This window comes from Cucurbita moschata, unplaced genomic scaffold, assembly GCF_002738365.1.
Source record: "Cucurbita moschata cultivar Rifu unplaced genomic scaffold, Cmos_1.0 Cmo_Scf00036, whole genome shotgun sequence".
Taxonomy (NCBI): Eukaryota; Viridiplantae; Streptophyta; class Magnoliopsida; order Cucurbitales; family Cucurbitaceae; genus Cucurbita; species Cucurbita moschata.
This window is the reverse complement of record NW_019268552.1, coordinates 1,264,416-1,286,354: the sequence shown is the minus strand read 5'-3', so window position 1 is coordinate 1,286,354 and position 21,939 is coordinate 1,264,416. Positions and strand designations below refer to the sequence as shown.

Below are 21,939 nucleotides of genomic sequence, written 5' to 3'. Positions count from 1 at the left end.
TTTAATTACGTCTATCTCTTTCAAATTTATTAGTCTTGTCCAGAAGTTTAAGAGTTCAATGATAACCTCAAGTTAGATCGAAAAAGTTAATAATCCGTTCATTCTAATATAATCTCTTTATTTAATACAGATCACTACTTAATCTACGGATTGGACAATTATGAACTCATTAAATCAAGATAATTGACTTTTTTTTTTATTAGATTAATCCAAAAATGCGTTTTTATATAATTATCGGTATATTTTATTTTATATATTGTAAATAGTAATCTTTTAATATTTAATAAAATTTTAAAATAAATTCTCAATTTCGTAAAATTAAGTTATTGGATAATGAACTTTATTAATCGTGGAGCATGATGACAAAATTGAAATAAAAAAATTGGCATAATTGGTTTTATAGAAGTGGATAGGACTTTAGTACATAGGTTTGACCTTAATATTGAAGTTTTGATAAGAACCACACATGCGTATGAGAAATTACCTTTTTAGGTCATTTTAATTACGGCTTTAATCTAGTACTTACGTACCTAAAATTGTATTTATATCTTCTTTGGTAAATAATTATATGTCTTTAACTTAGGATATAAATATAATTTAATTCGTTAAGATACATTCTATTATTATTTTTTTTTTGGAAAAAAATAAACTCCTAAAAATTCAATAAAATAATAAATAAACGATATACATGAAATAAGGATATGAATGAAGACTATATGCATTAACCCTAATTAATTGTCATGAGCATGTCACGAGCATGAAGCTTGAGTTTTCCTTAAAGCTTGTCACGAGCATGTTAAGATCATGACCTTGCACAATTGGAAATGTACGATCGCAACACATAGCATTGTCTTAAAAATTAATGATTTGACCCACTTTTATTTTACCATGCTGAACAAAAAAAAAAAAATGTAAATTTGTATTAAAAAATTTATAACTTGAATGTTCGAATGTCTGACCTCCACTTATTTTTTAAATTAAAAAAAAAATTCCAAAAAACACCCTTTGAAGGAGCAAATCAAACTTCATAGGCATAGGTTTCTTCAGCCATCACTTTCCATTTTAAAATATGATTTATTTTGTGCTTTTTATATTTATTTATAATTTATTATTTTGTGGAAATTGTTGGATAACACCTCCCTTTTCAACGGGGCACTTCTAGTTCTAATACGACAGACCAAATATATATATATATATATATATATATATATATATATATATATATATATAAACAGCTAGGTTTGAGGGGTTTATTGATCATTGATAATTGAATTAAAAATATTATTTATATTTTTCATACAAATTCAATGACAATTAATGAACTAATATATATATATATATGCTGGAAAAGGATAAATTATGGGTGTGCTAATTATTGTTATCAATATTTTGTTTATCTAATAATAAGCTTAAGATTATTACTAAATACAATTTTTTGATATACAAAATACTATTAATACTAATAAATGAAAATTAATACTGTTAATATTAATAGTTTTGCCTTCTTCTCTTATGCACCTATTGTGATGATTTTAAAGCAAGTATTTATTTGTATTTTGACTTCTGAAATAGTAATACAATAAATATATGGTTGTTTTCTTGCCAACCACGTGCCATTAAACAATAAATACTTAAATACGTCATAAGTATTTTAGGAAAGTAGAGAGGTTGTAACTAATGAAATATTTAATGTATATTTCACCTTAAACACCTATAGTTTAATAAGCCACAATCCTTCGTTCTCCTCAAACTTGAACTAAAATGGAAAAATGGTCTAAAGAATGAGGGGAACAACTAACTAAATTTGTGGAAGAATTGTGGCGTGTGTATATATATATATGTGTGTATATATATAATGTTGAAGAAATTAATTATGTGCATGGTGGGTTACAGCTGCCTCCATATCCTACCAAAGTTCTTAGCCATTCGCTCCACAAAAACCCTCCCCCCACCTCATTTTTCTTTCACCAAAATATATTATTTTCAAATCAACATTTAACATAGTGCAAAACTAACCATTTTTTTTAAAAAAATAATAAATCGTAAAAAATATTCGTGATTTTTTATAAAATGTTTCAAATTTAAGTTTGGAGTAAATTAAGTTTCTTATTTGTAAGGTTCGATTTGAAATGGATCAGAGTCGAACATTTATTTGGCATAAGAGTTGACTTCCTGAACCTTAGTCCACCACACGTAACCCGTGAATTAAAATGAAAAATTTAAATTTTTTAGTTTTTCAAAAAAAAAAAAAAAAAAAACTAATTTGACAAAAGAAATAAATAAATTATATAATTGATTTTAAGGTTAAAATAGATTTTAAAATTTAGTAAAATCATACTTCTTCAACTAGACATATTAAAAATATTTATTTCTTTATCTTTGGCCTGTTCCAAATAATAACATAAATTCATTTTTCTTTCATTTTTTTATTTACATATTTACTCGATAGACTTATGGTCCACTAGTCCACTTTGACCCATCATATATAATTTCACTGTTTTTAAAACGCGCGTTAGTAAGAGATTTTTACACTCTTACAAACGATTTTTTCGTTATTCTCTTCAACCGATGTAAAACCTCACACTTATTCTCAAAAAATAGTGTGATGTTATTCAAATCTCAATTTTCATTATAAGTTATCACCGCCCCGTCTTAGGTCATAACTTTGGTTCAATATTTTAATGGATTTCTACTCCCTTAAACTATAAAATCTTCGTGAAAGATTAAAAGTAATATTACAACTTTTCATAAATATTCTTTTAAACGGACCGACATATCATAATTAAAAAAAAAAACCAATTTTTTTTTAAGACCAACAATAAAAAAATCCACATGGAATTAAAACTCTTGTAGCCATCTGTTTCTTAATTCTGGAACAAAGAGGAGACAGTAAATTGTATTTGGCACCAAAATATTCTATTTTAATCTCGTTAGTTACACTACCTAATCTCATACACGTGCAATAAATTAATTAGGGTTTGTTTTGATGATCAAACATTATAAATCTTTCATTCCATTACCAAAAATGTCAGATTTTTTGGACACCCAACAATTAAAAATCCCAAAGAACTGAAACCCAAGTATTTAATATCGGTTTGGAAGAGAATAAAGGCCAAATCATAGTTTGAATAAGGAAAATGGAAGAAAGTTTTGATAATTTCAGTTGAAATAAAGATGTTAAAACAGTTATTTGGGGAGTTGATGATAGGAGTTGAAAGAAAAATGGAAGGAATTATGATATCCCTTTTGGTTGAAATGGTAAAAAGTGGAATTCAGCAGACTGGTTCTCCAAGTTGTTCATTTTTATATTCCATTTATGTGCAGTCCACCATAATTTTCCAACTCAGACCGTCACACTTGGAATTTTGGATTCCAAGAAGGGATAGAGAGATATAGTAGAGAGGGGATTTTGCTGCGCAGCTCTGAGTGCCAAGAAATTTTCCTATTCTCAACAGTTGGAGTGGAGAGCCTTTTTTTTGGCTTTCTGGGACCGCGAAATCCTTCCCCGTCTCTCGAACTCAAGTGGGTCACTCTTTAAAGGTCCTACTCTAACCCACTTGCTTGCTTCCGGTGTCTCTAGCCTGCCTTCACCTGCCCCTTTATTCAACCTTTCTTCCCTCTTTTCAATGACCTCTGCGCCCTTCTCAGTGTGAATTAAGATCTAATTTCCTGGGGTTTCCATTCCTTACTCACATTCCGATTCCGTTATCAGGCGGTAATACTATTCAGACTTCGATTGCGATATCGATATCGTCTCTATGTGTATGTTCTTTGAGATTTAGTATCTGTTTCTGTTTTCAATTCAAGTTTGGAGTATCTTGTTTGTTAATCAAAACTAGGGAGTTATCGTTCAATACAAGCATCTGGGTCAGTCGGTAATTCTCGCTGCTTGACTTTGAACCTCTTGAAATCGTTATGGCTTCTGGGTTTGACATGACGGCTTAACTCTGGGGCTTTTCGTTAATGATTTGAGCTTTCAACGACTTTTAGTGGTGACCCAGGGATTGGAGTTTGATGCTAATTCTACGACAATGGAGAGGCTTATGGCCGGATTTTTACTTTAGCATTCGATTCTCTGACTCGGTGAAGGTAATATGAAGAACCTCCTCAAGAAGTTCCACATCATGTCCAGTGGTCAGTCAGACGACGCATCCGAAGGGTCTACTTCATCGAGGGGCAGTAAATTAATTGAGTCTTCATCGTCTGATAAGCTGCTATCTCGCTCCCGGCCGACCCATTTTAGCTCTGAGCATAAACCCTTATCGGGGTTATCCGGTTGGTTGAACTCTGTTACAAATAGGCGTAGCCCCAGCCCTCCATCATCTTCGAATCCCACTGCAGGGGAGATAATGGAGCCATCGGATTCAGTATCTAGCAGAGATGCTGCATTGGATACATCTAGGCATGATTCAGGGTCGAGTAACTCGAGGGATCCTGATATAGAGGAAGAGTATCAGATACAGCTTGCTTTGGAAATGAGTGCTAGAGAGGATCCTGAGGCGGCTCAGATTGAGGCTGTGAAGCAGATCAGTTTGGGGTCATGTGATCCTGATAACACTCCAGCTGAAGTTATTGCCTTCAGATATTGGGTAAATCTGCTCTGTTCACGAGCTAATTTAATGTGGTTGACTCTTACATTCTGTTCTCGTGCCTACATACATATCTTAATGCTAATGCATTGCTCCAATTTGTTTGATTGACGTAAATTTTATAACTATCTTTCTGCCATAAAACCATGTTTATTACAAGTTTTTGTGTTTGCGCTAATTGAGATACTTAAAATCAGTGGCTCTGAACTTTGGTAATCGGGCTGCTTAGTGCCAGTGTATGAGGTGTGATGAATGCTTCATCTTCATCCATGAAATTGTTGTCTGCAATTAACCTCAAGCTGTTCAGTTAAAACTTCGGTTAACGTTATATTATCCATTCGTTTATGTCTGTTTGTTTGATTCGTCCAAGATTCATGAATGTTCTACATATCAGGGGAACATCGTGGTTGATATTAGAAGCAGATAATCACTCAAGTTATGCTGTGGTTGTATGTGTTAATACCGTCTCTTCTTTGACCCGTCTGGAAAAGGGTCGGTTGCAATATATGGAGTTTTATTCCTTCTTTTTCTTTTTTCATTTATGTTTAAATTTATATTTCTTTAAAATAACCTTGATATTGTACTTGTTTATTTCATCATATTCATGTACAACTTCATCATGTTGAAGTAATTTCCTTATTTTCTTTTCTTCATATTTGTCTTTGCTTGGGGGTGTTTTTTCCCTGTAATTCGATTAATTTTTGTGAGAATTCTTTCTTATCTTCTCTTTTTGTACTTTCATTTGTTGAATTCTGTTTTTCACCTGAAAGAAAAAACTTAGTCCCGACATGAATTTAGTGGACTGTTCATGAGTACCGCTTGCACCCCGACATAGTTTACTCTATTTGCACCCCGACATGTTTTTGATAAATTTTTATTGAGTACCGCTTGTATTAATGTATCTTTACACAGGATGCCCATGTTTCTTTTATTGGTTTGGGAGGAACTGTTGAGATATAAAAGTGTGTAAGTATAGCTATCGAAGAACAACCAATAGGCAGAGTTGTGAATTTGAATACAAACTATGGTGTAAAACCATCTTTGGTAGTGTCCAAGAAATCGGGGATAAGATTGAATGCTTTGCTAGACATTTGATGCATCAAAGGACATTGGGCCTTCGTCAGTAGAAGATAGAAAATAGAGGATTTTGAAAAGAGAGTAGTTGGAGATCACTTTGAAAAAAGACAAGATAGTGCAGATAAAAATTAACTTGGCTCAAAGAATGGGTGGAAGTTCAGTATTTGTACAATTTTTTGGCAGCTAAAAAGAAGAAAAGCTTCATCATTGAGTTTGTTGATGGAGTAAGTCTGTTGGAGCAGAAGGCTTGGAGGCAGAATTTGCGGAGGTAGTGAAGTCTTTTTTGTCGAACTGTATAATAAAAAGATGGGATGAAGATGTACATGGAAGTGATGGAGTGGAAGCCAATCTCTATTCAATGTCTGACCCTTCTATGAGAGTGAAGGTGGCCGCATCGGTAAATTGAAAGGGGAGTTCAAAAGCACCTGTGAGACATTGGTTGGAGAAGGGAACAAAGCATTCTTTATAAGGGTGTGGAAACTTCTCTCTAGCAGATGCGTTTTAAAACTGTGAGGTTGACGATGATACGTAACAGGCCAAAACGGGCAATATTTGCTAGTGGTAGGGTTTTGGTATTAGAGCCAGTCACCGGGCGGTGTGCCAACTAGGACGCTGGGCCCTTAAGGAGGATGTATTGTGAGGTACATCGGTTGGAAAGGGGAACAAAGCATTTCTTATAATAAGGGTGTGGAAACCTCTCCCTAACAGATGCGTTTTAAAACCTGAGGTTGACGACGATACGTAATGGGCCAAAACGAACAATATCTGCTAGCGGTGGGGTTGGGCTGTTACAAATAGTATTAGAGCTAGTCACTGGGTGGTGTGCCAGCGAGGACGTTAGGCTCCCAAGGGGGGTGGATTGTGAGATCTCACATCGGTTGGAGAGGGGAACGAAGCATTCCTCATAAGGGTGTAGAAATCTCTTCCTAGCAGATGCATTTTAAAATCGTGAGGTTGACGACGATACGTAACATGCCAAAATAGACAATATCTGCTATCAGTGGGGTTGGACAGTTACAACCCAAGCTTGGGTTGGATGGTTTTACCGGAGAGTTCCTTATAAATTCTGGAATATTCTCCAATAGGACATTAAGGTCACCTTGAAAGAATAAAAAAAATCCTTCTTATGTTACATACAAAAGAAGGAAAAAGCAATTAGAGTTCAAGACTTCAATTGTATCCGGTTAGTTTTGATGGAAACGTTCAAGACGCTCATTACTTTCATGGTTTCTCCTTACTAAAACACATTCATTGGAGGAGAAATGTGAGTGGCTATTCAAGATAACTCTATAAGGGAGCTTTATCTACTGTGTATGCCTATGTTTCATATCGGAACGAAAGTTGCTCTTATTGTAGAAGAAAAATAAGGAATTTCCTATATGATGGTAAAAAAACAAGGGAAACTCAATCACCTTATAAGTTGGGGGATTTCAACATTGCCTATAGAGAAAGAGGAATCGAGTTTGAAGATAGACGATTTGAGAAGAGATATTCGCCCCCTCACTTTCTTTACAATTGTTTCATCTAATTGTTCTATAATCTCCAACTATGCATTAATATAATATGGTCAGTCATTTTCACCTTATTCGTCTATTTCAAACGTGAATTTATTTTGTCGTAAAAAAGAATTTTGTCATTTTTTCATACCGCCTTTTGGCTACAAAAACTACAAATGTTGGTGTATGATGTTGTACTTAGTAACATACCTTTATTGTGCATCTCTACTTTGTTTTACATTTATTCCTTTCTAACCCATCTCATATCGTAGATTTATGCGTGCTTCACAGAATTACAATTCTCTTAGCTATGATGACAAGATCTTGGATGGCTTTTATGACCTATATGGCGTCTTCACCGAGTCCACCTCAGAAAAAATGCCTTCCCTAGTTGATTTGCAAGGAGCACCAATGTCTGGCAGTGTCACTTGGGAAGCAGTTCTGATCAACAAAGCTGCTGATGCTAACTTATTGAAACTTGAACAGACAGCATTGGAGATGGCCATCAAGATGGGGTCAGAATCTCCAATTTCTGTAAATAGTTATTTGGTGCGGAAGCTTGCTGTTTTAGTTTCAGATCATATGGGGGGACCAGTGGGGGATCCTGAAAAGATGTTGATAAAATGGAGAAATCTTAGTTACAGCTTGAAAGCAACCCTTGGCAGTATGGTTTTGCCTCTTGGCTCCCTTACTGTAGGGTTGGCCCGTCATCGTGCATTGTTATTCAAGGTACTTGCACCCCGCAACCTAATTTTTATTTGTTTTTATCATTCATACATCAAATGTTGAGTTGTATGTACTTGCACCCTTTTATTTTTTATTTTTTATTATCATTTATGCATCAAACGATGAGTTTTATGTTGCTATTAAATTTACGACTTCACAATAGCCTTCGATACCCAATTCTTGAGAATTCTAATAGGATGATGTCATAAATACACCTGGCCTAGTGTATCAAATGTTTGTAAGGCGCAGGATGATAAGTACCAAGTATGCATAAAGGTTGATAGTATGATGATCTGCTTAAAAAGTTCTGGAATTCTTGGAAAGTGGAAGAAAGTTTTTCTCTTAGGGAGGTGATCTACCTGTTTATACTCTCAAGTTTGCCCCTTTATTACATTTCCATTTTTAGGATTTTGGTGCGTTTGGCTAAAAGAATACAAAATTTTGTTGGAAATTTTCTATGCCAAGGTTTTATGAAGAGTGAGGTCGTCGTTGATAAGCTGAAACCTTATCTCTCTTCAAAAGCTTTAGGAATAGTTGGTTTGACTAACATGGGGAAAAAAATGTCTCTCCTTGCTAATGCCATGGTGAAAGATTCTCCCAGTTAAATACTTACTCCGACACTCCATTGTCGGTGTTGCATATGATAAAGATATACTAGGATAGAGTTCTCTTAGAAAAATTAGACAGTGGTATTGTTAGGTGTCCTTAGATAGCCATCACCAAGTTGTGTTTCAACTTTGATATGGGGATTTCTGTGAAGCTTGGGAGGGAAATTTAGTCATACTTTAGGCAGTCGTGTTAGATCTTACATCGGTTGGAGAGGGGAATGAAACATTCTTTATAAGGGTGTGGAAACCTCTTCCTAGTAGATGCATTTAAAAACTTTGAGGGGAAACCCGGAAGAGAAATCCCAAAGAGGACAATATCTGCTAGCGGTGGGCGTGGGCTATTACAAATGGTGTCAGAACCAGACATCGGATGGTGTGTCAGCAAGGACGCTGGCCCCCAAGGGGGGTGTTAGATCTCACATCAGTTAGAGATGGAAACGAACATTCCTTATAAGGGCGTGGAAACCTCTTCCTAGTAGACGCGTTTTATAAACCTCGAGGGAAAGCTCGAAAGGAAAATCCCAGAGAGGACAATATCTGCTAACGGTGGGCTTGATGTCCAAGGTTGTATTTTAATCTCATTATAGGGATTCAATTTTCTAAAGGAATGATGAAAGAGGAAATCTGGGTCGAAGCGAAATCTTTGCATGATCTAGATGGTTTTAACCTTGAAGTTGGGAACCTATACAGTATATTAGGGCAAGGTCGATTGATTCATCTGGTATCTTTTCTCTTAGTTTCACTTTTCTCCCTACAATAGAGTTCTGAGGTCCTTGACCATGATAATTGTTAGATGATTTAGAAATTGAAGATGCCTAATAAACCTTAATTCTTTGTCGGTTATTGATCTTTAAAAGAAAGCTCACAAAAAATACAAGAAAGCTCTCAAGAACACTAGTTGGCTCGTGGTCACTAGTTGTCCCTCCCCTTGTACATGGTATTTTAAGCATGTGATATAGTTATTTCTTATCTAGTACCTGTTTTACTACTGATCTAGAAATTTCAACCAATAGATAAGGATGCATTCAATCATGTAGTACAGAAATTAATATTTTTCTTGTACTTTCTCCCTTTCATGTGCAGATTGCATTGAACTTTTGCTATTTAAGATATTTATCTTACCCTTGGATCTTGCTTTTGCTGACTTGTGTTTATATGTTTATCTAGCTTTTGGCAGATGGCGTGGGCATTCCTTGTCGGTTGGTAAAAGGACCACAGTACACGGGTTCTGATGATGTGGCAATGAACTTCGTAAAGATTGATGATGGAAGGTAGCCTGCTATTATATGTTGCGTTTTCATCTTGCAGAAGAGTCTGTGAGTGTCTGTTTTTCTTTTCGAAAATTTTTCTTTTTAACTTTTTGTGTATATCATTGTTTGGAAACGTGTTTTCTTTCTGCCTCTCGTTCTTTTGAGGTTGTACTATTGCACGAGCCTTGTAATTTGACGAGTGGGTATAATAACCTAATACACACATCTAGCAGAGGTATATAATTGTGAATTTAAATCATTATTAATTAATTGCTTGATTTTTCTAGCTATTGAAGTGGGAATCATGTTGAAAACAGAGGAAGAACTAATCTACTTGTCGTATTTATTTGGGGATTGGAAAATCGAAATCGTGTATTGAAGTTCTGATCCTTTGACTTCCAGGGAGTACATTGTCGATTTAATGGCAGATCCTGGTGCACTTATTCCAGCTGATGTTGCTGGATCGCATGTAGAGTATGATGGATCCCCTTTTTCAGCCAGTCCACTTTCTAGAGATGTTGATTCCTCTCAGGCAGCATCTTCAAGCAGTGGGGTTGGCAGTTCATTAGAGGAAAATCCATATTTTGGGATATCGGATAGGAAACCAAAGTCCGGGACTCTCAGTGCCACAAAGGAATATGATCCTCCCAATGTCAACAAGGCGCCGTCACGTGATTTTGCTAGCAAACCAAATTATCCTGGCATGCACATTCGATCACCTTCATGGACTGAGGGTGTTAGTTCACCTGCAGTGCGCAGAATGAAAGTAAAGGATGTTTCACAATACATGATTGATGCTGCCAAAGAGAATCCACGGTTGGCTCAGAAGCTTCATGATGTGTTGCTTGAAAGTGGTGTAGTTGCTCCCCCTAACTTGTTTACCGAGGCATACCCCGACCAAATAGATGTTATCGTTGAGTCTAAGTCACCAACGGAAGACAAGGATCAAAGTAGGAAGGTGCCTGGTCTCTGTGAAAGTGTAGATAAGAAAGATCCTCGTCCAACTAACTTTTTGCCGCCCTTGCCTCAGCCCAGACAGCATTCTAAAGCAAGCCCTACCCATGGCCAACAACTGCACCATAAACCTCTGGAACTAAACCTCTCTCTTGATTCAAGAGAATCATCTGGACAACCTATAGCCTTACCGTTTGAGGTAACTCCAGTGAAGTATGGGAGAAATGTGCCTGTCGCTGCAGCAGCAGCAGCTGCTGCAGCTGTTGTTGCATCATCAATGGTGGTAGCTGCAGCAAAGAATACCGATGCAAATCTCGAAATTCCTGTAGCAGCTGCTGCCACAGCCACTGCTGCTGCAGTGGTTGCAACAACAGCAGCTGTCAACAAGCAATATGAGCAGGTTGAGGCCGATGCTGCTCTTTATGAGCAACGTGGAAGTGGAGATAGGGAGCATGAAGCTTGTGGAGAAAATTCAGAGGGTGAACGAATATCAGATAAATCGGTAGGAAACGAAAGCACAAAATCCGATATTACCCTTGATGATGTTGCTGAATGTGAAATCCCATGGGAAGAAATTTCCTTGGGCGAGCGTATTGGACTTGGTACTAACTGATAATCCATGCATTGCGATGTTCTATTGAACTTATTTAAAATTCCATGTTTCTCATTTAAAAAAACATTTAAACTTTGATTCAGTTTTTTAACAGCTATAAGTAAAATTTGAACTTGTTTGAGTATTCTTTGTGCTGCAGGATCATATGGGGAGGTCTACCGTGGAGATTGGCATGGAACTGTGAGTTCTTTTATACAAACTGTGAAAATCTACCATTAAATATGTTTGGTCTCATCTGTTTGGAGGAGTCTGCTAACGTATTCCGTTCTTCGTTAATTATTATCATGTCCTAAGGGTGTAGACCTCATAGCCATCATCTGTTTTTGTAGGAGGTAGCTGTGAAGAGATTTCTAGACCAGGATATTTCTGGCGAAACTCTTGAAGAATTCAAAAGTGAGGTACGACATCGTCAGTCTTTTACTTCGGGACATTTGCAACTGATGTCCTCTAATGATTCAGTAGAGAATTCAATTTCATGGACACCTCTCATGTTTATCCTTTGTGATTATTATTATATAGATAGCTAAGTTTGTTATAATTTTCAGTATCTTATGCCGTGATTTCCATTTAAAGGTTCGAATTATGAAAAGGCTTCGGCATCCAAATGTTGTTCTCTTCATGGGAGCTGTGACTCGTGCTCCCCATCTTTCAATTGTTACTGAATTTCTTCCCAGGTACATCAGCTCTCTGCGTACGTGACTATCGCATCATATTTCTATTAAACTAACTAATAACATCGTAAACGGAGTAGGGCGATGTGGAACTATTTTCTAAAGCTTAGATAACCGAACTATCAGCTTTTAAAATATAAAAAACAAAACTCGTCTTAGTTGTAAAAGTTAGAGGCCTGCATGAGAAATAATTTGTTTACTTATCCATATAAATGTCTATTATGATATTGTTCTATGCCCTTCATGTTTCGAGGCAAAGGCCAAAAATCTCACATATCCAATGGTATTTTGGCTGCAGAGGTAGCTTGTACAGGTTACTTCACCGTCCCAACAATCAATTAGACGAACGAAAGCGAATGAGGATGGCCCTTGATGCAGTATGGTTTTGTTTATATAGTCAATTCCTGTTTCATTTTGGCACCAAATAAATCCCGGACTTTGTTTAATCGACATTCTTCTTCAAATGAATGACATAATTTTCAGGCTCGGGGAATGAATTATTTGCACAATTGCACGCCTGTCGTTGTACACCGTGATTTGAAGTCCCCAAATCTACTTGTCGATAAAAATTGGGTCGTTAAGGTGAAACTCTTGTTTCATTGCTCAAATTTTAAACTCCTGTGGTATAATCAGTCCACTGTTAACAATATATTTTTGTTTAGGTGTGTGATTTTGGTTTATCAAAAATGAAGCATAGCACATTTCTTTCTTCAAGGTCAACAGCAGGAACCGTAAGTAGTTTATTAATTTTCGTTTGTTTCGATATACTCGTTGAAGTTTCTTATAAAGGAAAAGAGCTCTACGGAATCGCGATCACAAGTTTTCAACCATGTGAAAGAGATGCTTTAACAATATCTAATGTTCATGTTATTATCTTTCAGGCTGAGTGGATGGCTCCAGAAGTGCTGAGAAATGAACCTTCAGATGAAAAGTAAGATTTTTACATGAAAAGAAACCTATTTGGATGTTTTCTTCTTTTTCTTAATCATTTTGGTTATACCTTTTGCATAGGTGCGATGTCTATAGTTACGGAGTCATACTTTGGGAGCTGTCTACGATGCAACAACCGTGGGGAGGAATGAACCCAATGCAAGTTGTTGGCGCCGTTGGCTTTCAGCATCGCCGTCTTGACATCCCAGACAATATGGATCCTGCCATCGCCGACATTATTAGGAAATGCTGGCAAACGTAAGTATTACAATGTTGCTTCAAAGTGACTCTTGTCTTGTCTCAATCTCTGGTGCATATGACTATTATGAAACTTATGCCACTTTGATTCACTTTCTTTTTTGTTTACTTCAGTTGGTTAGCTCTCAATATATAGCTGTTTGGAATGTTAAAAGCATCTCCTAGACGATAGTGATAAGCATCCAATAGTTGAAGTATGTTGTTAGCCGTTAATTAGTTAGTTCGAGTGGCAGAAGATTGTCTCGGTCGGGGTGGTATCTTTTAGGTACCGGAGCTCTCGTGCTCTGAATTAGTTACATTTGATTATGTTATCAGCTTGAAGTCTCATGCTTCTAATGGTATAGCTGAGCTAGATCCTATTAACTCTATCTGTGACTCTTCCATGAAATCTTTTACTCATGAAATCACGTTTGTTCTTGTTAGCTAATTGCATTCTAGTGCGATCAGGATCTGATGAGGCACATTTGGAAGGGTTTGCTGAGGTATTAGACATCATTTTGGATCAACCCTCGTTACAGCTTAACAGCTCCAAGAACACAAAGTTTATATGTGATTGCTTGTACTTTGGTATCTTATCGAACAAAAAGAAAAAGGACGTAGAAATCTCATGGTTAATCTACCTTTTTTATGCGTTCTTTTGGTGAAATTGTGACTTTATGTTTGAAAATACAAGGTAGATGCATTCATAGAGTACAGTAACACACATGATTACCTGATGTCTGATCACTTTGTAGAGATCCAAGGTTAAGACCTTCATTTGCGGAGATTATGGCTGCGTTAAAGCCGCTGCAGAAGCCAATGTCGAGTTCTCAAGTGCCGAGACCAAGTGGTCGTGATAAGGCTCGATTGTTGCAAGTTGCGGAAGACCCGTCAGGCTAGGCAAACCAAGTTGAGAAGGTTGTCTGGTTGAGATTAAAGAAGGGCAGGGAAGCCTGAGAAAGGGAGATTGCTTGAGAATGAAGAGCAAAAGCTGTGATGAATTTGAGACTGTGATTCTTTTCCAATTTTCTGGTTTCTCAATGTTATCAGAGATGGGACATTGTCAGGATGTGTATTTGTTGTAAAAAAAGGAAAAAGGAAAAAAAAAAAAGAAGAATCAAAAGGTTAGTTGAAAACAATGTAATTGATGTGTTTAGTTATGGGTTGGGTACATTATTACAGTTGCAGGTGGATTGGATTGTTTGAACAGAAGATGATAACTGGGAATGGAGAAACAAAGCATTTTGTTAACCCATCAAGTGATTGGTTGCTCAACTCTCCTCCTCAACTTTATTTATATGTTTCAAAATTTCAACCTTTATTTTATTTTATTTTGTAACTCGTAAATTCGCCTACCGCCTTGATATTGTCTTGATATTGTCTGCATTGGCTATATGAGTGCTAGATATCCAGTGGTGAGCCAGCAAGGATGTTGGGCCCCAAGAGATTATAACAACTCAAGTCTACCTCTCGCAGATATTATCTTCTTTGTGCTTGCCTTTTTTAGTTTCATCTCAAGGTTGTTAAAATGCATATGCTAGGGAGAGGTTTTTACACCCGTATAAAGAATGTTTGGTGGGATCTCATAATCCACCTCTTATAAAGAATGTTTGGTGGGATCTCACAATCCACCCCTTTCTAGGCCTAGTGTTCTTCTCACGGACACTGTTCCCTTCTCCCATCAATGTGGGACTCTCCAATCCACACCTTTAGGGCCTAACGTCCTTGTTGACACACCGCCTCGTATTCACCCTCCTTCGCGGCTTGGCCCCCTCGTTGGCACATCGCCCGGTGTTTGACTCTGATACTATTTGTAACAGTGCAAGCTCACTATGGGCGGATATTGTCCTCTTTGGGCTTTTCACTTTTTTGGTTCCTCTCAAATTTTTTTAAAACGTGTCTACCAAGAAGAGGTTTTCACACCCTTATAAATAATATTTGTTAATGTGTCTACCAAGAGGTTTTCACACTCTCAAATTTTTTTAAAACGTGTCTACCAAGAAGAGGTTTTCACACTCTCAAATTTTTTTAAAACGTGTCTACCAAGAAGAGGTTTTCACACCTTTATAAATAATATTTGTTTTGTTCCTCACTACAACCGAGGTGGGATCTCACGTGGGGAATCCGAAAGAAATGGAGAGGAGCCACCATCTAAATATCTGAAGAAGGGATAAGGTAGGGACAGGGACTATCATCCAATTCTTCCTGCTTCTTCTTCAATTATATTGTTATTGTAACTTGCTGCAGCTGCTATCTGCTTGTGATCATGGCTTCCTTTTTCGGATCAAATACATTTCTATCCCACCCACTTACCAGAACTTATCACTTGGCTTCCTCACAAACACCTTCACCTTCACCTTCACCTTCAACCCCACCTTCCCAACCGCCGCAAACTCCGTCGCCATCTCCATCTCTGAGCACTACTTCATCGGAGCCACCAAAACCAGCCCCAACAAAGGTGGAGCAACAGAGACCCACCACCAATGTCGAGTCCACGGATTGGATTGCTTCAACCTTGACAAGGCGATTCGGGCTCGGCGCAGGCCTTGGGTGGGCTGCTTTTCTCGCCTTTGGTGTAATCTCCGAACAGATCAAAACCCGCCTCGAAGTCTCTCAAGAAGTAGCAAATACAAGGTCCTCAATCCCTTCTCTTTTTCAATTTCGCATTAATTTCCTTAGCCCCAAATTGAATTAAGAACAGTAGAACCAACATGAACCAATTCTTGTAAACTTCCATAATAACCAATCACTGGATTGTGCAGAAACGTTGAAAAGGAAGAGGAAGTAGTGCTACCCAATGGCATAAGGTGCATATCTAACATCTTAGAACTTGCCCTCTTTCTCACTCATCTAACACATTCTGCTGATGCAAAAACAGGTATTACGAGCTGAGAGTTGGCGGCGGCGCCACACCGAGGTCCGGGGACTTGGTTGTGATAAACCTCAAGGGAAAGATACAAGGCAGTGATGAAGTATTTGTAGATACCTTTGAAAGTGGTAGAAAGCCACTGGCTTTGGTGATGGGCTCAAGACCTTACAGCAGAGGAATGTGTGAAGGTTTGGAATATGTGGTGAAATCCATGAAAGCAGGTGGTAAGAGGAGAGTTATAATTCCTTCTAATTTGGGGTTTGGAGAGAAAGGTGGAGATTTGGGTTCTGGTCTTCAAATTCCTCCATTTGCAACTTTAGAGTATGTTGTTGAGATTGACAAGGTGTCCATTGCTCCTGCTTGAACTGTTCTTCAATCAATTCCCATACCTCTACTTAGTTTGTAACTCACATCTACTTAGTTTGTAACTCACATGAATTCTTTATAATAATGTGTAAACCTCTCCCTAGCAGACGTGTTTTAAAATTGTAAAACTGACGTCATTGACGGAAACCGATAATATTTGCTATTTGGTAGGCTTGTAACTTTCTAATTACCTATGAGCTCTGGATGTCTCATGGGTAGTCTCCTGTATTATTGAACTTTAAAAACAATTTAATTAAAATTTTATTTTTTTTTTTTTTTTATGTCTGATAAGTTCGTGGAGTTTTTATATTGCAATTTACGAGGGATCGATTTGTTCCATAATTTTTAAAAGATAATAAAAAGTTTAAAAGGGATGAGAGTTAATTTATTTTTTATTTTAGATATATATATATATTTGTTTATTTATTTAATTTTATAATTATAAAATATATATTAAAATTGGTTACAAATTTTAATTAAATATTTAAAAATAAACTATTATCCATAGAAGAACCTTTCTCGAAAAGTGATTGTAATGGCGGGAACGGAGGAACTCTCTTGGATTCTCTGATTGACTAATTTGTTATTTAACCAGATAAGAATCTTAATGAACGGGAGAAACTGAAATCCAGAGCGTTTCGTCGTTGACAGCTTCATGGGCACTGTGATCGACTCCCATTTCTTGGCCCTCACTGCCACTGTCACTGTAAGATTTACGACTTCTCTGATTGGGTATCAACTCTTTCTCACACCTATTTTCTGATTTACAGATTGGGTATCAACTGTCGTTCTTTATAATCACAGCTCTTCTCAGATTTGACAAAGTTACTGATTTCGCTGGTATTTACTTACTTTCCTTCTTATTTCTCAAGAATCTGAATTCGTTTTGCCGAGAAATAAAAGCGGAAGAGAATCGCTGGAATTAGTATTCCAGAGAAGGAATCCTGATTGTTTTTTTTTTTTAATTTTTTAATTTTTAATGTCGCGAGTGAAATGAGACTGTAAAGAAAGAATTTGGTCGTTTAGGTGCTGAGAAACGTAGAGGCATGTGCCTTTTTATATACTTGGTATCACTGTTTAGTTTTGATATCTAATTATGAAGTTCCTGATTTACAGGTAGCACAAATTTTGTGATACTTGCTGTTTTGACTCTAGTTCTTAAAGGCACTTGCCATTTTAGACAGGTAATGCTGTTTGATTCTGTAAGCTGCCTGAGAACGATTATTAAACAATTTTCCTGATGTAACAAATGCCAATCATGGTTTCAAAGTTTAGTGAAAACGTGCCTTGGGTTTAACTCTATAGTTTTGATTTACCATTTGACTGAAGAAACTTGTAGGAGTTCCATTTTGGCATACTTCACTGTCGGCATTTTGTGTTGCTCAAGTTGTGCATGTTCTGTTCTTGCACTGTATCCGAACTGCCTATTCTATGAAAAGAAGTTGGTGTTCTATAGAAAATTTTACTCTGAAAGTATGGTTCTATTTTTCCAGGTAATTCTGTCTGTGCTTGTAGTGACATGGGGCCTTCGTCTTGGTTTTTTCTTGTTAATGAGGTATGTATAACAGCTTGCCATGAATAAGTCTTCAATTTTCACATTTCATTTTGGTGGTAATCTTGTATTGCATGCTTAGAATTAGTATAAGAGATAGAACTTGTTTTGTTCTTCATATAGAACTTGTTTTGTTCTTCATACTCTTACAATTTAACTCAATAGCAATAAGCTTTTCTAAGCATTTTTCCATCATGAATATTAGATTTTAGCATGTTACAGTAAATGTCGTGGCCTTTAATCTGAAGAAAAATGTTTTTTACCTAGTTATGTATTATCAACCCAACTAGTAATTTATGTAAGCACACACATGGAAATCAATCAGCCCAAGCCCAAACCTACCGCTAGCATATATTGTCCTCTTTAGGCTTTCTCTTTCGAGCTTCCCCTCCAGGTTTTTAAAACGCGTCTGCTAGGGAGAGGTTTCCACGCTCTTATAAAGAATGCTTCGTTTTCCTCTCCGACCGATATGGGATCTCACACACTAATTCCTCAGTTGTTCTCAGTATTATTATTATCGGTGCAAGATGGGGCATAATTTGCAGAAGGAAGGGGAGATTTAATTCTTGAAATTAGAAAATTGGCCAAGGTAGTTTTCGAAATATATGCGTTTTCGAAATCATAAATTTTTGTTCAGTCTATGGATGACCTGATAGGACAATATCGATGGAAATCATTGTATATCAGGTGCTTATTGTAGTTTTTTTTTTTTTTTATTCTCTTTATGTTTCTCTCAGGATTTTGCAATGGGGAGAGGATCGACGTTTTGATAAAATTCGTAGTAATTTGGGAAAATTAGCAGTTTTCTGGATATTGCAGGTGGATTTGATTATTCTTTTATCATTCGTGCAATCCTCATATTAAAATCTCATTTTAGCTACTCTAACTCACCATTTCATTGATTCAGGCTGTCTGGGTCTGGACCGTAAGTTTACCTATCACGGTGGTCAATGCAAGCAATCACAATCCATCTCTCCGAGCTGCGGATGTAATTGGGTGGATTATGTGGTTAGTGGGTGTTGTAATCGAAACTACAGCTGATCAACAAAAATTGGCATTTAAAAACTCTCCAGTAAATAGGGGGAAGTGGTGCGATGTTGGACTTTGGAAGGTCTCTCGTCATCCTAATTACTTTGGTGAGGTTAGGCCACTGCCAAAAGTACATTTACTTTGTAACTGGCATTCCTCGTATTCTTTCTTTATGCACTTTCGAAAACTTTGTAAGTAGCTATCTATTTATGCTTAATATTCTTGCTTTATACTGAGGTCCTTTGGCCTTTCCATTAGCTTTAACAAAAGCTCACTCTACTTTATAATATTCCTCTCTAACCGTCCAAACCTACCACTGACAAATATTGCATTTTAAAACCTTGAGGAAGCCTAAAAGGAAAGTCTAAAAAAGACAATATCTGCTAGTAGTAGGTTTTGGCTAATACAAATAGTATCAGAGCCAGACATCGGGCGGTGTGCCAGCGAGGACGTTGGTCCCCCACAAGGGGTAGATTGTGAGATCTCACATCAATTGGAGAGGGGAACAAAACATTTCTTATAAAGGTGTGGAAACTTTTCTCTACTATACGCGTTTTAAAACCTTGAGGGGATGCTCGAAAGGGAAAACCCAAAGAGAGCAATACCTGCTAACGGTTGTTTGGGCGGTTACATCCTCTCACTTGACTTACTAGCCTGCCAAGTCAAGCCAAGGAATGACATTCTTCTTCGGAAGAAGAGTTGCTTGCGCTCTAGGTTATTCGTAGATACTTAGAAAATATAAATATCATTTTCTTGGACACCCTCATATGCCAGTGCTTAGCTTACGATATATTACTTTTCATAGGAAAGAATGCTCAAGATATGAACCTTTGATAAACTCAAATGTTGACATTTGTGATGAAGAAATTGTGTTTCCCTACGAGTAAGGATTCAAATTATTAGTTTGGTGGTGTGTAGCTGCACTGACTTATCGTATTGCGAATTATTTTCTACCACGGGGTTGCATATATTTTCTACCAGATACGTATTTCTCTTAAAATTCTTTTATAGATGAACGCTTTTAACAACGGTGATAACAGATCTTTCTTTGGTGGGGAATCTTCGTTGCTTCCACTCCCGTTCTGGAAGGTATTGAGTGGCTTGTGATACTTGGGCCAATATTCCTAACATTGCTGCTTCTTTTTGTCAGTGGGATCCCTCTACTTGAGGTTTGCTTTCCCCTCCCTTTCAATTAATGAGCAAATCTTTCTTCGACTTAATTACTAGCATGTTTTGTATTAACAGAAATCAGCAGATAAGAAGTTTGGGAATGTGACCGAATACGTACGTTATAAAAGAGAGACTAGGTGGGGTTCTTTTTTTTTCTTGTTCTTTCATTTATTAACACTACCACTAATTTAACAACCATATGGTAAAAGTAATGATCCGTTTGATTCTACTCCAGCCCCCTGATCCCACTGCCTACAGCAATATATGGAAACCTGCCCTCGTGGTTCAAGAAAAACTTTCTATTTGAATTTCCTTTTTACAGCCGCAAATTCCCCGGGGCGAGCAAAACTGGTGAGAAAGATAATTGTAACTTCATTGCTTTAATTGTAACTCATTTGCTTGCTTACGCATGCGTCACCTATATTATGTATCTGAAATAAAGCCAACATCTGTACTCATTTATGACTGATGGTTACTTAAAGCATGTAACAAAAACTATTGATATTTTACCTTTGTAAGTCTGATATCTTGACCGATAGTACTGAGCCAGCATCATTTGAAATTATGCAGGATCTATAAACGAATACCCGTGCATAATTTTTCTTCTTCATTTTCTTATTCTTTGAAGTTATATATTTTCAATTCAGGGATTTTATTAAGTATGACAAAATCATCAGGATGATAACTCTTGAAATGGCACAAGCTAATTCTATCTATTGCCTGAAGTTTCCTACGATTTGTGCAAGGTACAGAGCAAGCAAGGACGAAAGCAGCGACAGATTGAAGAAGGGTTAGCATTTGGACTTGTTGAGTTCTTGTTTACATTAGTTTGATTAGAGCTTACGACACTATCTTGCCACTGTTCCTCTTATGATGTATCTATTGATTACACAACCGACGTTGATACTTGTTTTGATTAATTGTTGTATGACGGAGAGGATATTGTATGAAAAATATGAACTGCTAAATGCCACCTCAAAATCTTCGAGTTTGTACCTATCAAAGTAAACCAAGATGAATCAAAGGGCATATTTTGTCTCTTTTAATATTTTATTCACATGATTATTTTTCAGATTTAGGGAAAATTGCGAATGTTATGTCCGTTAATTCTTTGTTATTACTGTTTTGTGTAGGAATATTGATATTCCCACTTTATGCAGGAATGCTTGCAATCCTCATCATCTTGACTCGTGGGTCATGTGACCCATTATCCTCTGTCTTCTATACTTTAAGGGCATGTCAAAAAGCAATCATTTTTGTAGAAGTGCATCAATAAGTTTACTAAAATGTAGGCTTGCTGCAGGTACAGGAGCTCACATAAATAGCGAGATAAGAATTGAAATGATGGGGTTTGTATTGGTGTTACCCTCAGTCTAATGTGCACACATTAGTCTTTAATCACCTTTTCTAATTGTTCAATCTCATCATCAATGCCTGTCTTTTGATTGCACATGATAGAATTTCCCTGTTTTCTTATCAGACTTTATCTTCTCGTGTATATGGATAGTAATTTGAATTTAATAGAGAAAAGTAATGGATTGAATTGCCAGTGTGTTCTATGATGACAAAAAGCAGCAAAAGATGGAAGTCTTTGGCTGAAGATGATTGATCTTTGAAGCATTCAAAGGAATGATAACTACAAATTTTCCGCTAAGTGGGGGCTGCTTGTTTATCAGCCTGTTCTTTCGGCTGCCGCTGAAATTGAATTGATTTGGTACATTATATTGATAAACACTGACGTTTAAATTGAAGATTCTTTTATAGGCCCCCCAACAGGTAGCCGGTCGCTGGGCCCTTGAGAG

The 21,939-nt window shown here is 36.8% G+C and overlaps 3 protein-coding genes across 9 annotated transcripts; all 3 read left to right on the top strand.

Moving 5' to 3' along the window:
- The first annotated feature begins 3,271 nt into the window (after nucleotides 1-3,271).
- On the top strand, nucleotides 3,272-14,410 carry LOC111431520 (probable serine/threonine-protein kinase SIS8). 3 transcript variants are annotated; one of them, XM_023068189.1, is made up of 13 exons: nucleotides 3,272-4,589; nucleotides 7,454-7,891; nucleotides 9,664-9,767; nucleotides 10,149-11,302; nucleotides 11,453-11,493; nucleotides 11,643-11,711; nucleotides 11,887-11,987; nucleotides 12,283-12,361; nucleotides 12,468-12,566; nucleotides 12,647-12,715; nucleotides 12,866-12,915; nucleotides 12,996-13,172; nucleotides 13,596-13,889. In XM_023068189.1, the coding sequence occupies exons 1-13, from the start codon at nucleotides 4,095-4,097 to the stop codon at nucleotides 13,597-13,599; spliced, it is 2,880 nt and encodes a 959-aa protein (XP_022923957.1). In that variant the 5' UTR covers nucleotides 3,272-4,094; the 3' UTR covers nucleotides 13,600-13,889. The 3 variants fall into 3 exon arrangements, with proteins under 3 accessions (XP_022923957.1, XP_022923956.1, XP_022923958.1); XM_023068188.1 differs by lacking the exon at nucleotides 13,596-13,889 and adding an exon at nucleotides 13,907-14,410 and having other exon boundaries at nucleotides 3,285-4,589; XM_023068190.1 differs by lacking the exon at nucleotides 13,596-13,889 and adding an exon at nucleotides 13,907-14,410 and having other exon boundaries at nucleotides 4,464-4,589; nucleotides 7,435-7,891.
- Nucleotides 14,411-15,312: 902 nt separating this feature from the next.
- On the top strand, nucleotides 15,313-16,506 carry LOC111431343 (peptidyl-prolyl cis-trans isomerase FKBP17-2, chloroplastic). Its single transcript, XM_023067956.1, has 3 exons — nucleotides 15,313-15,785; nucleotides 15,914-15,958; nucleotides 16,030-16,506. The coding sequence occupies exons 1-3, from the start codon at nucleotides 15,418-15,420 to the stop codon at nucleotides 16,382-16,384; spliced, it is 768 nt and encodes a 255-aa protein (XP_022923724.1). The 5' UTR covers nucleotides 15,313-15,417; the 3' UTR covers nucleotides 16,385-16,506.
- A 401-nt stretch (nucleotides 16,507-16,907) lies between these two features.
- On the top strand, nucleotides 16,908-21,686 carry LOC111431342. 5 transcript variants are annotated; one of them, XM_023067951.1, is made up of 11 exons: nucleotides 16,908-17,092; nucleotides 17,157-17,226; nucleotides 17,503-17,570; nucleotides 17,880-17,941; nucleotides 18,676-18,757; nucleotides 18,846-19,079; nucleotides 20,008-20,136; nucleotides 20,213-20,274; nucleotides 20,373-20,488; nucleotides 20,884-20,927; nucleotides 21,298-21,686. In XM_023067951.1, exons 1-10 carry the CDS (start codon nucleotides 17,042-17,044, stop codon nucleotides 20,919-20,921), a joined length of 912 nt encoding a protein of 303 aa, XP_022923719.1. In that variant the 5' UTR covers nucleotides 16,908-17,041; the 3' UTR covers nucleotides 20,922-20,927; nucleotides 21,298-21,686. The 5 variants fall into 5 exon arrangements, with proteins under 5 accessions (XP_022923719.1, XP_022923718.1, XP_022923720.1 ...); XM_023067954.1 differs by having other exon boundaries at nucleotides 16,909-17,092; nucleotides 20,890-20,927; XM_023067950.1 differs by lacking the exon at nucleotides 21,298-21,686 and having other exon boundaries at nucleotides 20,884-21,185.
- The last annotated feature ends 253 nt before the right edge of the window (nucleotides 21,687-21,939 follow it).